The sequence below is a fragment of the Chionomys nivalis genome, chromosome 23, assembly GCF_950005125.1.
Source record: "Chionomys nivalis chromosome 23, mChiNiv1.1, whole genome shotgun sequence".
Classification (NCBI taxonomy): domain Eukaryota; kingdom Metazoa; phylum Chordata; class Mammalia; order Rodentia; family Cricetidae; genus Chionomys; species Chionomys nivalis.
This window is the reverse complement of record NC_080108.1, coordinates 25,883,021-25,899,621: the sequence shown is the minus strand read 5'-3', so window position 1 is coordinate 25,899,621 and position 16,601 is coordinate 25,883,021. Positions and strand designations below refer to the sequence as shown.

Here is a 16,601-nt window from a genome sequence, read left to right as displayed (position 1 = left end):
TTGTTTAAAATAGCAGTTCATCAGCTGAAATAATTTTTATGAAAACAAACAAAAATCAGTATCATTTTCTGAACTATTGAGAAGGCCGTGATGCGGTGCCCGTTTCTCCTTTCTACAAGCGTCTCTTAATGTCTGCATTCTACCTGCTGAGTTCAGTCCGTGTAACTCGAGCTCAGGGCTTCTCAACCTGTGGGTCACGACCCAATGCTTGGATGGGGTCTCCTAGGCCATCAAGAAACACAGGATTTACATTATGATTCATAACAGTAGCAAAATTATAGCTATAAAGTAGTAAAGATAATAATGTTGTGGTTGGGGTCACAAGAGGAACTGCATTAAAGGGCGGCTGAGAACCCCTGAGCTAGCTCCACCAGATACGCTGCTGGGATAGCAAGGACAACTTTAGATACTCTATGAACCTTCTTAAAATGGGACAAGAGACTTTTTTCTGTTTATATTTGATGTGTGTGTGTGTGTATAGATGCCAGCATTAACTATTGTTTTCCTTGATTGCTCTTTATTTTTTGAGGCAGGGTCTCTCACTGAACCTGAAGCTCACCAACTGACTGAGAGCTGGCCAAAAAGCCCAGGGTCCTCCTGTCTTCATTCTCCCAGTGCTGGGGTTACAAAAATATGCTACCATGTCCAACTCTGTATGTGGGTGCTGGGTATCCAAACTGATGTCTTCATGCTTGCTTGGCAAGCACTACCAACTGAGCCATCTCCCCAGCTCCAACAGTTGCGATAGAGAATCTGAAACTACACTGATGAACTTTCTGTACTTTCAGATTATAGTTCACTGGCATATCTTACTTTAAGTGGACCATTTATCCATACACAGAGTAATATAAATTAGTAATCAGAAATACATGGCATAAATTAGGTTATGCATGTCTTCAAATTGTTAGTCAATTTCATTATATGAGACCAAAAAAATATTTTTCTTAATATTTCCACTGATCTCGGACAAAAGTCATTACATAGTAGGACTCTCACAGTGGTAAATCCAAGTTTTCAAAATCCCTATTTTCAAAGCTCAAGATCTGGCTGCTCATCAATACTGTGGTCATTTCCCTTAGAGTGACAAGTGACCTTTGTGCATTTCCAGGAAAATGCCTGCTAAGTGCTCGTGATTAAATGGTATACTTTGGCTCTCAGTCCTTCGAGGAAAAGTGGTTTTCCATGGAAAAAGCTACTGGTGCAGCTCAAACAAACCTGTCACTTCTCCCCCGCTCAGTTATTTTCATCTACAGAACATTTCAAAGGTATGTGCACAAAGGGACAAGATGGAATTCAATTATGTTTACTGCTTTGTCGCAGACATTTGTAAGTGGGTCGGACTACTCGTGACTGAGGCTCCTGGCGGTGCAGCAAACGGCCATTATCAGCATCCCAGCCAGGCTGTCTGTCATGCTAACCTGGAAGCAGTTTTCCCTCCAGAGCTTACACATCACCAGCACAAAGGTCATCACAGTGCAAAGGGAAAGCGCTGCAGCTATGCAACTGGACTTTACGGTCGTCCAAGGCAACCTGTGGACTCCTAAAAGCCCATCTTTGGAGAAAAACAACAAATAAAACCAGATCTATAGGGTCCTCTCTTTCCTTCCCTCTCTGCCTGCCACTCTCCTTCCTTCCTTCCTTCCTTCCTTCCTTCCTTCCTTCCTTCCTTCCCTCCTTCCCTCCCTCCCTCCCTCCCTCCCTCCCTCCCTCCCTCCCTCTCCCTCCCTCCCTCCCTCCTCTGTGGGGTGGGGCTGGAGGCCGAAGACCTTGTCTAAGGTATTAGGAAAGTCATTTGGGGCCCTCTGCACTACCCACTCCGCTGGTTTAACAGCATCTGATACGGACACAGCTGAGAGCCTTGATGATGCAGAGAAAGGAGCCTCTGATTCTAGCGTGCAAAATCCTCCTCCACTCAAAGAACCACAGCAAGGATGCTTTCATACTCCAAATGAAAAACCACGATAAAACCAGATGGCCGCCCAATGACAGCTCTAGCATGTTAGAGCTTAGGCATCACCACTCCTGAGTTATTGAAAGAATAAGCTGAACAACTTTACAAACTAAGCCTTATCTTGGAGCAATCAAAAAGACGGAGGTTGCACCTTTATCAAAAGCTCTGGAGATTACGATAGACCCAGAGCACTGAGGCTGACGTACACTTACCCGAGCAGAAGCCACAGGGCTCACAAACAGAAGCAATGGAGACCACGGATGGACAGAACGCCAAGAGCCAGTCTGAGAAGACCCTGCCAGGTCCTCAAAGTGAAGACCAATAAAGACCCTGATGGCTATGGCAGGAGAGGGGATGCGCAGCTGGCATCCCAAGCTGCTCCGTAACTAAGGCAGCTCTCCAAAGGAAAAGGCTCACCCAGGGAACAGACACTTCTCAGGACTGGCCTTCTATCTCACCTGACAGGACTGGAAGAAAAAAAAAACCTAAGGGAAAACACGTATGATGATTCCTGTCTGGGGACACAGGCTTGTTTAGAAGACTGGAATTTAATTAGAAAACTGCAGAGTAGCGGCCCACCACCACACCTGAAAACTACACCAACAGGGCCCCACTGCAGCAGCGGTGAGCTAAAGTCAGCACACCTGAGGACGTGTCAAGGGCATGAGGGTCGATATGCCGCTGATGCTGGGAACTTTGCCCATCTAGCTCTCTGTAGTTAGTTACACGTAGTCACACCCCGTGCCTAGCCAGATTCACAGGAAGACTACTAGAGAGTAGATATGGTGGCTCACACATCCAATCCTAGCTCTAGAGAGGCAGAGGCATAGAAATCCACTGCAGGTTTGCAGACAGCCTGGTCTATACAGCAAGTCACAGGTCAAGCAGAGCTATATAGCCAAGATGGTCTCAAAAGGGCCAAAACACAAACAAAAGGGGGGGGGGGTGCACTATCACCTGAGTTCTTGCTGCTCTTCACATCATGCCTAGCTTTAACTTTAAAAAAATTGTAGCATACTAGGCAGGATAAAAAGGCAGCCAAAGAGACAGAGCTAAAAAAAAAAAAAAAAAAAAAAAAAAACAAAAGAGAGAGACAGAGCTAGCGTCAGAACGAGATTTAGATGTGATACAGATGTGGCCATTACTGTAAGCCAGAAAACCTAGAGCACTATGAGTGTTCATTTAAATCTAATGGAAACACTAGAGTGCGGGAGATCCTGACTACCGCCCGAAAGAGGCCGCAGCTCACGGTGCAGGTATGGACGGAGCTGGCAGAGTGAGGCGCAGGAGGAGAGCCCGACTCCACTTGCCTGGCCCTAACTTTGGCTCTACTTTGTCACCTGAACATGGCCCTCTCCTACCCAAGGGGAAACACTCACAACAAAGGCTCTGAGGTATGCAGCTTTCCGCAGTCTTAGCAAGCAACTGCAGAGCAGCTTCCTTTCAGGTCCGCACTTAGCTGGCTACCAGACTGTAGTGCAAGCAACTGCAGGTAAAAGTGCCACCAGCTCTTCACTGAACGGGCTTTTTGGAGACAGAATCTTGTGACTGTAGCCATTACAACATGACCTGGACTGGCCTTGAACCCCAAAGTCCCATCTCAGCCTCCTGAGTGCTAAGACTACAGGTGTGACCACCACGACTCTTTTCAACGATTCCCTTTCCCAGCTGCAGAGGTGGCTGTCACAATATAAAGGCCGTGTACCCAGTGATCTAGTCTATGGTCCTTGCTCGAGCATTTCTAGATGGGCCATCGCATGGGACTACAATTTCTCTGTGAAAAAAATTCCAGGCATGAATTCATTAAAATCTCATCTTTCAATAGCAAAGTCCTTGTTAGTCACTCCCCGAGGGTAGGGCCTCTATGAAATTTCTGTCTTTCTCAGAAGACTTTACATTCTGACAGCACTGCTCATGGAGAGGACCTGGGTTTAGTTCCGAGCCGATACTCTCCTGTCAGTCTAGCTCCAGAGGACCCAATGCTCTCCACGGTACACAGACAGAGAGGCAGGCAAAACACCATACGCATTTAGTAAAAATAAATATCTTTTAAAAATATATTCCATACTCTAAACAACGCTACAGTCTGTAGTTATCGATTAACTAGAGAGCTTTACACGGGAAGGAAGATGATGAGAACAAAAATCTCTTCTCCGCTAAATTCTAATCCGTTCTCGGGCGGGTTCCGTTAGTGCCACCGTTTCAACAATCTTTCGTCAGCTTTCCCGTTTTTTTTTTTTGTTGTTTTGATAAATAAGGTTTCTTTTTTTCTTTTTTTGGGGGGGTGAGGGGGGGCAAGCATTTCCATAGTCTGCTTTTCTCCTTAGAGAGTTGTAACCCAACCTCAAAGGACCAAACACCCACGATCTTCCTGGTTCCACAATGATGTCCACATGGACACCTAGACAAACAGTTCCACTCTGTCTGGTCTAACCTAGCCACAGGAGAAGGGCAGTTCATCTCCTTGGGATTTGGAGCTGCCTGTCCTATGACCGGGACAACTTGTCACTCGACACACCTTCGTGTACTCCAGGCTCTATGTCCTCTAGTTTACTGGCACCATCCCCTGGCTTCCAGATTTAAAAACTCAAAACTAAAATTGGCCAATCATAAATGCCACAGTCAGAAGCCGGCCTTTCTTCTGTAATCAAGATGGCGTGGGAGAGGGCAACTAGACACTGGACAGTGCAGTGGAGAGTAAATGAATGGCACTCACACACCTCAGCTCCTTGGCTCGCACTTTAACCTCTGGTACACACACCTGGCCAGCTCCAGGAGAGCAGGACAAAGCCCGTGCAGACTAACACTGCCCTCAGAAAGCAATGTGGACGCCCACTGCTTCTGTTAGATGATTCAGACACTTGGAAGTGTAGAGAAAGCATCTCTCGAAAACTGGGCAGACATGGATGGAAGCTCTGTGGCCTGGGGACAAAGGGCCAGTTTCTTAGTGTTTTTCTCAGAACAATTTCTAGGCTCCTAAAGTCTCCATTACTGGGGTATTTAAACTAGCCAAAGTGGCATTCCTTTCATTGGAGCTTAGCAATGAAGTGCAAATTATGGACCATCTCTATAGCTAAGGAACCTAAAACCCCAAATTCTCCTTCTAATTCCTCAATCTGAATCCCATACAGTATTAGACAGGCTATTGTTTGGACCGGAGGGAACTGACTTGTTCTAACATCAAAATTTGTTCATCCTGTAAAGATGTCTGTCATTTCCTCTAAACTTTACTACCCACTTTTAGCAACACAGTTGGGTTTTGGACGAATGAGTATTACTTACCAAGCAGGACTTATAAGAATGATTAATGTCTAGTCATCTTGTATTACAAAAATATCTCAAGCAACTCAGAAAGTGTGAATTAGAGGAAAAGATGCAATAAGAGTAGTAATTATGTTACATACTTGTGACTTCTTGTAAGAAATCCAAACATGGCCGACTACTTCCTGAAATACTTATTGAAACGGCCAGTGGGGTCTGACCTTCATAGTTCCTTGTGTTCGTGTCCGCTCCATAGTTATACAACATCCGCGCACAGAGCACGTCATCGCGAAGGGCAGACAAATGCAAAGGAGTCTGTCCGTCTTCCAGGCGCCCCAAGTTTGTGTCTGCCCCTCTCTGAAGGAACATGCGGCAATAAGAGTGATTGCTTTTGATCACAGCATAGCGCAACAGGAACCCGTTCTGAATGTCGATGTTGGCGTTGTGATCCAGCAGGATTTTCACGCAGCTGGACCTCTCCCGGATGATGGCAAGCTGAAGCGGGGTTGTACCTTTATCACTGAGGGGGTCGACCTCAGCCTTGAACTCCAGAAGGAGCCGGACGAATGAGTCCCTACCATAGTGGGCAGCCACATGGAGAGGAGTCCAGCCATCATTGCTTTTTGCATTAATAATGTCACTCCTGTATTCAGACTCTAACATCAGTCGTGCGATCCGGGCCCGGCCATGCATGGCTGCGTAATGCAGAGCGGTGAAGCCTCCGATTAAGTCCTTAACCGTAGGATCAGCTAGGGTTAAACCAAAACGAAAACATCAGTGGCTGCTGAGACAAAGCAACTCTATCAGCGGAGTGTGGCTCAGCTGGTCAGCATCTATGTGAAGGGTCAAACACGAGCAACAACCGAGGCTTTCCCCAGGTTTAGCAGAGGCTGTGTCTCAGGCAAATACATTTTAGGAGGAACTTATCAAGCCCAAGTCAATGGGAAGAGCGGGGGGAAGAGCAACAGGTTTAAAGACAAGACCAGGCCCCACGGCACCTCGCCCTCCAGCCCAGTGAAGGAAGGGTGTCTGCTCAGCTTGCATTGCAGGCTTTGCCCACTTTTCTCGTTTGTTTTCAGCTATTTGCTGGTGCTTTTCTCGCGCTGCTTCTTGGCTTAAAGAGAAGCATATGTGGCGGCACTGGGGCTATGAATCCGTGTCCCGTGGCTGGCCGGACTTGGTTTAGAACTGAACAGGGTTAGCGTGTGTGTGTGTGTGTGGGGGGGGCAAAGACTCAGGCAGTCTCTGAGACACACACTGCATGACATGCCTCGGACGAAGCATGTTTGCATGCATAAGACAGGACTCCAAATTCAGTTACAGATGGTCCTGCAAGTTTACACGGATCAGCAAGCACTTTATGTAGGGAAAAATGGGAGAAACCTCAGTACTACATTGTTTTTAAAGAACAGTTTCAAAACTCTCTCCTAAATCAACAGATTCCCTAGGAAGAAAAACTCATAAGAATTATTTGCTACAGACTTGCCTCCTGCTCCGGCCTTTCCAAAAGGTCCACTTTGTAGCTCATACTGCACTGCCCTTCCTGGGCAGCAGGCAGAACAGAGCCATGGGCTACCCGCAGTACGGGCACTGCTTCCTGGAAGCGAACACAGCAACGAGGAAGAAAACAAGAAAAACCAGTCCGGCCTAACTACTAGATTTAAAGTAGTTGCACTTCTTGTGCAACTCAGCTTTGGGCTTGTTTACAAAAGGAAACAATGTGAATGTTTTACACAGACACAAAATGCCCCCAAAGCTATGATGAAATACCTATGCACTACTTAATAAGATCTTATTCAATTCCAGACTACAGCAGCTGGACTCTCTATAAGAGAGTGAGGCAGAAAACGATATGTTGAAATATTAATCATACTGCAGCGGGTGGAAACTGCAGTTAAAGGGTTGTTAGCAGACAAAACCTATACAAAGTAAACTATTATTTTAGCTCCTCATAACATCGGATATAAAGTGACAGCTAACAACCACAGTGTCACTTTGATCTGTCTACAAAAAAAAAAAAAATTTTTTTTTTAGGCATCAGCAATGGCCTTAACTAAAAGAATGTCCAATACCTGGGACTAGGCAACCCTCAAGACAGGCTAGAACACTAAAGCACAGCACTTTGCTGCCACCTACTGGAAGCAGCTAAACATGCACCAGACAGCTTTCACTTAGATGACTGAGCTCTCAGACCAAACTGACCTTACAGAACTGGCTGATATGTAAAATAGATGAAGTGTTAAGGGTTCTTGCTGCTCTCTGAGAGTTTAATTCCCAGTACCTATATCAGCATCTCATAAACTCCTGCTTCTTCAGCCTCAGGGGATCCAACGCCATCTTCTGGCCTCTGCAGGCACTGCACGCATGCACATAAACCAATTCCCCCCCACACACAAAAATAAAAATAAAGATTTAAAAATAAGTGAATGAAAGTCAATAAATAAGTAGAATAGATGAAATGAAGGCAGGCAGAAGAGATAAATGCCCACCCTTCTTTTCGGCCACCTGTGTCAGAGAAATTTGGGAACCCCTTCTCTCACCCCTCCTACCTTTCATCCACCAGGGATACCTTTGAAGCTGCCAGCACCCTTACACCCTACAGTCGTTCTATTCAACAAGCCAGGCTAAAACGCTGTTACCCAGAGCTGCTCCTGTACGTTTGGTTTTCACTGTGGGTCTATTCAAGGTTCACTTACATCTAGAGCTATACTGAACGGAGGAAGCACAGATGAAGATACATAGCGACCTGACTCATCTCAGCCCAAGCCATTAACTGACCACATCCTGCAGGCAAAGCACAGAGCCAAGAACCATAAGGTGAAAATGCATAAAAACTTATAGCTATTGTCCCCAAGAAAAAGTGACAGGATGAAATGAAGTGACAAAGCACACGAGGGTGCAAATGAGATGTACTACAGAGTCAGGATCAGTCGATGCAAGGCCAATGAAACCCACAGACCAGTGGCGAGGTCAGTGAGAAACGTGGAACAAACATGTGAGATCCACTTGGCTGGATTTCCTTAACTTTCTCCAGCGCTATCTGCACAATTTCTCTTTATCAGCGAGACTTCCCAAGTGCTCTAAAATAACAGCCCCATCTAAAGGTAGTGGCGCACGCCTTTAATCCCAGTAACTCAGAGGCAGAGGCAGACAGATAGATCTCTGAGTTCGAGGCCAGACTGGTCTACAGAGCAAGTTCTAGGACAGCCAGGACTACACAGAGAAACCTTATCTTGAAAAACCAAAATAAATAACAAATGAATAAAGAAACAACCCTGCCAAGCTTCTTCCTCCCCGTTACCAGATACTTGACCCCCCAAACGAGACCATTTTATACAAATAGTAGAATAATCTAATCTAAACACACAGAAACACGTTTAAAAACAAACATTACTATGCTGCGTGTGGTTTGCCAAGTGGAAGTGAAATCCGTTCATCAAGTACAGACTGACAAGTTCCAAGAATTCATACAAACAGTCATGTTAACTAAAAGCAGTTAACATCCATAACACTTTTGTCACCTCCAAGTTCCTTCCTGTCTCTTTACAGCTCATTTCCTACCGAGACTCTGGGACCCAGGTAAACCACTGGTCAACCAAGGCAAAGCCTGGCTTCTCCTCGGATGTCTGCAGATCTCTGGGACCATCTAACTCGGATGATGCTTCTGAGACTCATGTACCCTCTTCTGTGTGTGTCCGCAGGACTGGCTGAGTTGAGACTGTCTGAGCAATCCTACCACCGTCCTATTACCATTTCACTTTGTAAGCGTGGACTCTGAAGCTAGCTACTGCTTAACTTCATAAGAAGCTGCCCTGTGGCCTGCTGCCAGCGGCTGCACGGCCCTCTGTCCTCGCCAGTCATGTACCACAGCTGCAGATGGCCCATCTGTGTCACCACCACTTGTAACTTTGCTCATTAAAAAAAAGAGTAAGTGATGACTCCCTGTCCTGTTAATTTACTAAGTAACTTAATTGACCAAGAAACTCGAGGGCTGGCTTACTTGCACACATTCTTTGTGAGTGATCTGTCACACTGCTTACTCAGTTTTGCTGGGCTGTCCGACTGTGGAGTTGTAAAAATCTTTGCATGTTCTGCACAGGAGCCAAATGGAGCATGCTCATTTACTTACTTAGTTTCACAGTGCTGGAGACTGAACAAGAGCAAGCACTCCACCACTGATCTGCACTCAGCTCTTGGTTCGTGACTTCGTCTATTATCACTTTCTTCTTTCAACCACTTACTAGACTTCTACTCTGCGGGAGAAAACTGCCCAACACAACACGACACATTTGCTTTCGTCTGGGTATTTTGCACTTTAAACCCTTACATTTAGGTAATGATCTACTACCATTGAATATTTCTGTGTGGTATAAAGGAAGATCAAGGTTCATCATTTGCCATACACTTGCCGACTTGTTTTGGCACTATTTGCTACAATATCTTCTTTACAAAGTAGGGGGTGGGGTGGGGGCTGTGATGGTTCAGCAGATAAAGGTGCTTGCCGACAGCCCAACAACCAGCATTCTATTCCAAATCTCGCTGAGAAAAAAAAAAACCAGACACCTGAAGTGTCCTCCTCTCATCACTACATGCATGCTCTGACACACACACACCCACTCTCATAAAACACACACACACACACACATTCTGTCAAACACAAATGTGCACACATGCACACACTCTCATAAACACACACACAATACTCTCATAAACATACCTGTGCATGAACACACACATGCATACACTCTCATCAACACATAAATGCACACACTCTCATAAACACACGCACAAATATTTTCTTCTCGATTTATCCTGCTGCTTTTGCTGAAATTCAACTTACCATCTATGTCTAGTTTTATTTCTGAACCATTTCATTTCTGTGCCATTTATCTAAAAATACTTTCTAGCTGGATATGGTGGCACACACTCAGGGGGAGGCAGAAAAATGCCGAGTTTGAGGCCAGCCTGGGAACAGGTTCAAGGCCAGAAGGAGCTATATAACAAAACCCTATCTCAAATCAAGGGCCAGGAATGCAGCTTAGGGGCAGCAGGCTTTCCTGGCATGGACATGGCCCTCAGTCCAATCCTAGCACCCTAGGAAAAATGCAATTAAACAAACAAATAACAAGTTTTTTTATATGCTGAGTCCAGACTGTTTTAATTACTGTAGTTTTATAGTGTATTTGATAATCAGGCAGTGTTAACTCTTCCAACCTTTCTAAAAAATTATAGGTCGTTAATTTCTGGTCTAATTTTTACTGTTGATTCCACCAACTTTACAGATAGCAAGCTCCTCCAATGACATAAATAATAATAATTTCCCCATGAAAATTAATGAACATGGAACACTTCTCTACTTATTCAGGACTTCTTTAATCCCTCCCAACAATGGTTCAGTATAGATTATATATTTATTTAATAAAAATAACTATTAAAAACCTGAACTTGCCGGGCGGTGGTGGTGCACGCCTTTAATCCCAGCACTTGGGAGGCAGAGGCAGGCGGATCTCTGTGAGTTCGAGACCAGCCTGGTGTACAAGAGCTAGTTCCAGGACAGGCTCCAAAACCACAGAGAAACCCTGTCTTGAAACCCCCCCCCCCAAAAAAAACCTGAACTTATTCCTGTGAGCTGCTGACAAATGCTAACCGTTGGCAGAACTTGAGTTTTGTAACACTGAACTGCAATCTAGCTCAACTCACTTTTTAGCTTTAGTGTATCTTTGTTGACATCACACACACACGTCCAGTTAAGATAGTTTCACTCATACTTTCTATGTGTTATTATTAGCGTGTATGTACTGTGGGGGCACGTATGCCAAGGTTAGAATCTAGGAGAGAATGCTGTAAAAAAATAGTCAAAGTGTGGACAGCCTTCTATCCATGTTTAGAAGAAAAGCACTCAGTCCAGCATCGAGTACAAAACACGCTGCAGCTCTGCCAAGGTCCCTTTTCTCAGGTGCTGAGTTGCCTTCTGGCTCGCTCAGTCATTTTGAATGGGTAGGGTTGTCCCGGGCTCTGAAGTGACCCTTTGGCACTTGTCTTTGGACCTATTAGCCTGGCAAAGCCCTCAAGGTTTGTGGGCAGACCTTGACTCCTGAGATAAACACTACCCTGTAACATCCTTTGAAAAACGCTACTGGTGGATCATTTAGTTAGCACTGAGGTTGGATCCTGTGTCTGCTGTCGCAGAAGCCATTGCTCTGCACTTTCTTTTCTGCCTGTGTTTTTGGTTTTGCAGCAGGGGATGCACATTGTATTGCACACTGACTTAGAAGCAGTACCTCCTCTAAAGACTGTGTGCTGGACCACTATGTGGCGCAACACACAAAACAAGAGCAAAACCGCTGGGCTCACAGCTTTCTTGGCAGACGTTTAATGAGGAACTCAATCTTTCAGCGCTATAGACAGTGATGAAATCATTCTTTTGCTATTGGTCAGTTTTGGCAATTTGTGTCATGGAATTGGATTCTTCTCCATGACAAGAAGCTCACCGTATTCATGTCTTTTTTTAACATTTGTAGGATCCAGGCCAGCATCTGTTCCCAGTCTTGAAACTGGTTATGCCTTTTCTCATTTTTAGTCTGGCTGCAGAATTTTCAATTATATTGCTCTTTTTAAAGAATTACTTTTTTCTTTCAGCTCCACCAATTTGCTCCCTTTCTATTATACTGGTTTTTGGTTTTCTTTTTTTAAAGTACCTTTTATTTTTAACACAATTATGTCATTGTCCCTTTTACCTATCCTTTCTCCAAACTCTCCCATATATCCCTCCTTGTTCCCTTTTAAATTCATGGCCTCCTTTTTTTTTCCATTAATGGTTCTTACATGCATATATGCACATATAAATATACCTAAATAAAACCTGCTCGGTCTGTATAATGTTACTTGTATATATGTACTCTGGGTTGACTATTAGATAAGTAGTTGGCGTGCTCATTCTTGGGAATGGCTATTTCTCTCAATTTCAGCATTTTTTTGATGCCTGTAATTTTTTGTGTAGGGTTGAGGCTTTGTGGTTTTGCTGTCCACTCTGGCTGTTTATTTTAGCTCATGCTGGTGAACTCTGTAAGGATGGTACTTCTGACAATACTGGGAAACACAATCTCACAGCCAATTCCTCATTCTCTTGCTTTTGCAATCTTTCCAGCCCCTGTGTTTGAAGACTCGCTGAGCCACAGCAGGGAGATGTGGGGTCCACAACTAGCCTGCTGCAAAGAGAAGTTCCTGATGAGGGGTGAGGACTACATTACCTGTGGGTGTGGGGAACAAATGTTTACTGTGTAGTGAAGGGCTGTGCTGGTCTAGTAAAGTGGCAGTTGAAGGTTCTCCTTCCAGATCATGACATCACAGGCCTTGGTATTTGCTAGGTTTCCAGCACCAGGATTGGCTTCCTCTTGCTGAGAGTGTCTCAAGTCCAATTAGAGAGCTCTTGGTTACCACCAAGGTAGAAATGGCACTACTGCACCCTTAAGGCTATCATAGCAGGGTAAGGATTACTGGTTGCTTCCTTCCTTTAGAGACTTGCATGATACCTTCTGGTATCATGAGAGTCCTCAGAACAGAGGTTTTTGGGTCAGTTAGAGATCTGGGCTTCTGGGCTCTGGGTCTGAAGCACTTGGTGTCTTCATCACTAAGACTTCTACCTCTGGGGAGCAACCATGGGTAATAACAATAGCCTGCTATGTTTTGGGAGTCTCTTGGACAACCTTGACCAACAACTCAAAAGAGGGTGCCTCACGCCTGGTGTTAAGAGTTTTTGTTAGATTGGCTCTTGAAATTGACTGTTAGCCAAGATGAGAAAATTTCATTTAAAATATCTATACATATTTATACAGAGACCTATATATTGTAGTTTTTACATAGATAATTCATTATGACTTTTATAGACATGTTGTTTTGCCCTCTTCCCTCCTTTCGTACGTATCTCTCTTCTCCCTCCCTAATTAGAGCTCGCCCTTTGACCATTCAAATCACTTGTGCCCTGCTATTCTCTCTAATGTGCCTCCACCCCCAACTCCCCAGGAATGGTCCCCCTTTACTTTCTCGGTTTCTGCAGGATCTATATTCACATCTGAAGATTTGGAGGTAGGAGCCTCCAATAAGAGAGAATATGTGACATTTGTCTTTCTGAGTCTGAGTTAACTCATTCAAAAAAAAAAAAAACCAAACAAAAAATAACTCTTCATTTATTTATTCATTTACCTGTATTGTCCATGATTTCAATTTTCTTTATATATGAATAGCATTCCATTTCCCAGCTACTATGAATAGTATAGCAATGAACATGACTGGGTAAGGACCTACAAGAGTAGATGCCAAGTCCTTTGGGCATATGTGAAGGGACAGGACAGCTGGGTCATATGGTAGATGATATGGGATTCCCTACATATGCTGTGAATATGCTTCATTACCATTGGTCAATAAAGAAGCTGCTCTGGTCTACGGCAGGGCAGAATACAGCAAGGTGGGAAATCCAAGCAGATACAGAGGAGGAAAGTAAGTGGAGTAAGGCAGACGTAGTCACCCAAGAAACAAGATATGAGGAATCAAACCATGAGTCTTATGGTAAAGTATAAAATAATAGAAATGGGCTAATTTAAGATGTAAGAGCTAGTTAGGAATACACCTGAGCTGTTGGCCAAATAGTGTTGTAATTAATATAGTTTCCGTGTGATTATTCAGGTCTAGGCAGCTGGGAAACCAAAGCAGAGTCTCCAATTACAGGTGGATTTATTTTAAGCTTGAAAAGAATTCTCTCTATCGATTTCCATAATGGCTGCACCAGTTTGCAATACCCATGGCGAGTGAGGATTCTCTTTTTCCTGTATCCTCTCCAGCATCTGCTCTCAGCCATTTTGTTGATTTTGCCATTCTCACTGAGGCAAGAGGAAACTTCTAAGTCACTCTGATTAGCATTTCCCTAATGGCTAGTGACAATGAACACTTTGGGAGATACTTCTTAGTCATTTTTTTCCCTTCCTTTGAGAACTCCAAGCCTCAGGCACATTTTTCAAATAGACCTTTTATTTTTTTTTATTTTGTGAATTCTTTGTATATTCTGAATACTAATCCTGTCAGAGGTATAACTAGCAAAGATTCTTTCCCAGTCTGCAGGTTTTCTGGTCACCTGGTTAATTGCTTCTTTCATTTTCTTTTGTTTTTTTTTGAGACAGGGTTTCTCAGGATAATAGCCCTGGTGGCCTGAAACTTGCCCAGTAGACCAGACTGGTCTCAAACTCACTAAGATTCACCTGCCTCTGCTCTACAAGTGCGTATGCCACCTTGCCCAGCCAGTTGATTGCTTAGCTGTGCAGAACTTTCTAATTTTATAAAATCTCACATGTCAATTGTTGGCCTTTGTTCTTGGGCAAATGGACTGCTATTCTGAAAACCTTTTCCTACACCTGTATCATGTGGGTACTACCTGTTTTCTTCTAGCTAGTTCAGTGTTTAGGTCTTTCATCTACTTAAGAGTTAGTTTTTGTGTAGGGTGATAGTTACAGATCTAATTCAGTTCTTCTGCATGTGGCCATCCAGTTTCTTCAACATCATCTGTCATAGATTCTTTCTCCTGTATATGTTTTTGACATCTTTGTCAAATATTAAATGGCTGAAGTTATACTAATCTTAGAGGTCTTTGTCTCTCTCTTTGGTTTTTCAAGAGATGGTTTCTCTGTGTAGCTTTGGAGCTAATCCTAGAACTCACTCTATAGACCAGGCTATCCTTGAACTCACAGAGATCTGCCTGCCTCGGCCCTCCCAAGTGCTGGGAAGAGTACTCTGTTTCTGTTCCATCAGTCTATATGTCTGTTTTTGTGCCAGTACCATACTGTTTTTATTACTATGGCTCTGTAATATAATCTTAAGATCTGGAATGAAAATTGCTTGTACTTTTTTGTTTTCTGGATTGTTTTGGTTATAAAGTTCCACATGAATTTTAGGGTAGTTTTTCCTATTTCTACAAAGAATGAAATGTTTTTTTTTTATTGGAATTGCAATGAATCTGAAAAGTTTTTTGTAAAAGTCAATTTTACAACACTAATTTTACTAATACACGAACATAGACTTTTTTCCAATGTTCTAGTCTATTTCTTCAGAGCTTTATAGCTTTCACTGTTAGAGGTCCTTCACTTTCTTGGTTAGGTTTATTCCTAGATATCTTATTTTCTCTCAGACTATAGTAAATGGAAGTGTCGTGATTCCTCCTTTACGTTTATTATTGGTGTATGGAAAAGCTATTAATTTGTATAATTTGATTCTATGTCCCATTGCACTGCTGAATTTGTTTATATTTTCTAGAAATTTTCTGGTGGAATTTTGGGGATATCTAATATATAGTATCATGTCGTCTACAAATAAGGATAATCTGACTTCTTCCCTATTTGTACCCTTTTATTTTCTTGTCTTGCTTACTTGCTCCAGGTAGTACTTTGAGCATAATGTTGAAAAGGAGTTGAGGATAGCAGACATCCATGTCTCATTCCTGACTTCATGCAATTGCTTCAAGTTTTCTCCATGTTAGGATGCTGTTTGTTGTGGGCTTCTCGTATGTAGATTTATTATGCTGAGGTATGTTAACTATAGCCCTATATTCTCTAGGACTTTTTTTTTAAGCGAAAAAGCATGTTAGATTTTTTTCAACATGTGTCTATTGAAATGATCATGTGATTTTTTTTTTAAGTTTCTGGTTTATGTTGAATTGTCCCTACATTCCAGGATAATGCCAACTCGGTCATGGCAGATCATCTTTGATATGTTTCTATACTTTGCTTTCAAGTATTTTATTGAGCTTTATGGAGCCTATGTTTATCAAGGATAGGGGCCTGCAGTTGTTTTTGTTCCATCTTTTCCTGGTTTTGATGTTATTGACACTGGCTCCCTAGAAGGAGCTGGGAGCGCTCCTTCCCTTTCTAGTTTTTGAGTAGTTTAAGGAGGACTGGCTGTAGATCTCTTTGAATGGATGGTAGAAATCTTCAGTGAATACATCTGGCTCCACATTTTTTTTGATGGAAGACTTTTTATTACTATTAAAATCTCCTCATTTGCTATGGGTCTGTTATAGGTTGTCTTCTTGGTTTAATTTTGGTGGTTTGGTTGAATCTACAAATCAATTCATTTCTTTCATATTTACCACTTTAATGACATACAAGTTTAAAAAAAAGGTTTTAAAAACTAAGGAATTTCATGACAGTGAGACACATCTGCTCCTTGCAGCACCAAGCTACTTCAAGAGGATGACAGGCACCGAAGAGGCTCCTTATGGAGTTTGTTGGCCATCTGGGAAAGACTGTTCTTGCCTCGACTGCTTGATGTGGTACCCACAAAGAGATGACTGCTGAACTTGCCCAAAGGTGAGACCATCCTTTGGGGTTCCTGCTTCATGAAAGAG

At 43.3% G+C, this 16,601-nt stretch overlaps 1 protein-coding gene across 3 annotated transcripts in view; it reads right to left on the bottom strand.

Moving 5' to 3' along the window:
- The window catches only part of Asb7 (ankyrin repeat and SOCS box containing 7), a 46,724-nt gene that overhangs the window by 10,902 nt on the left and 19,221 nt on the right, over window positions 1–16,601 (bottom strand). For all 3 annotated transcript variants that reach the window (XM_057756547.1, XM_057756546.1, XM_057756549.1), the window contains one exon: window positions 5,356–5,961. In XM_057756547.1, the coding sequence (XP_057612530.1) occupies window positions 5,356–5,961 (606 nt within the window). The remainder of the gene's footprint in view (window positions 1–5,355; window positions 5,962–16,601) is intronic.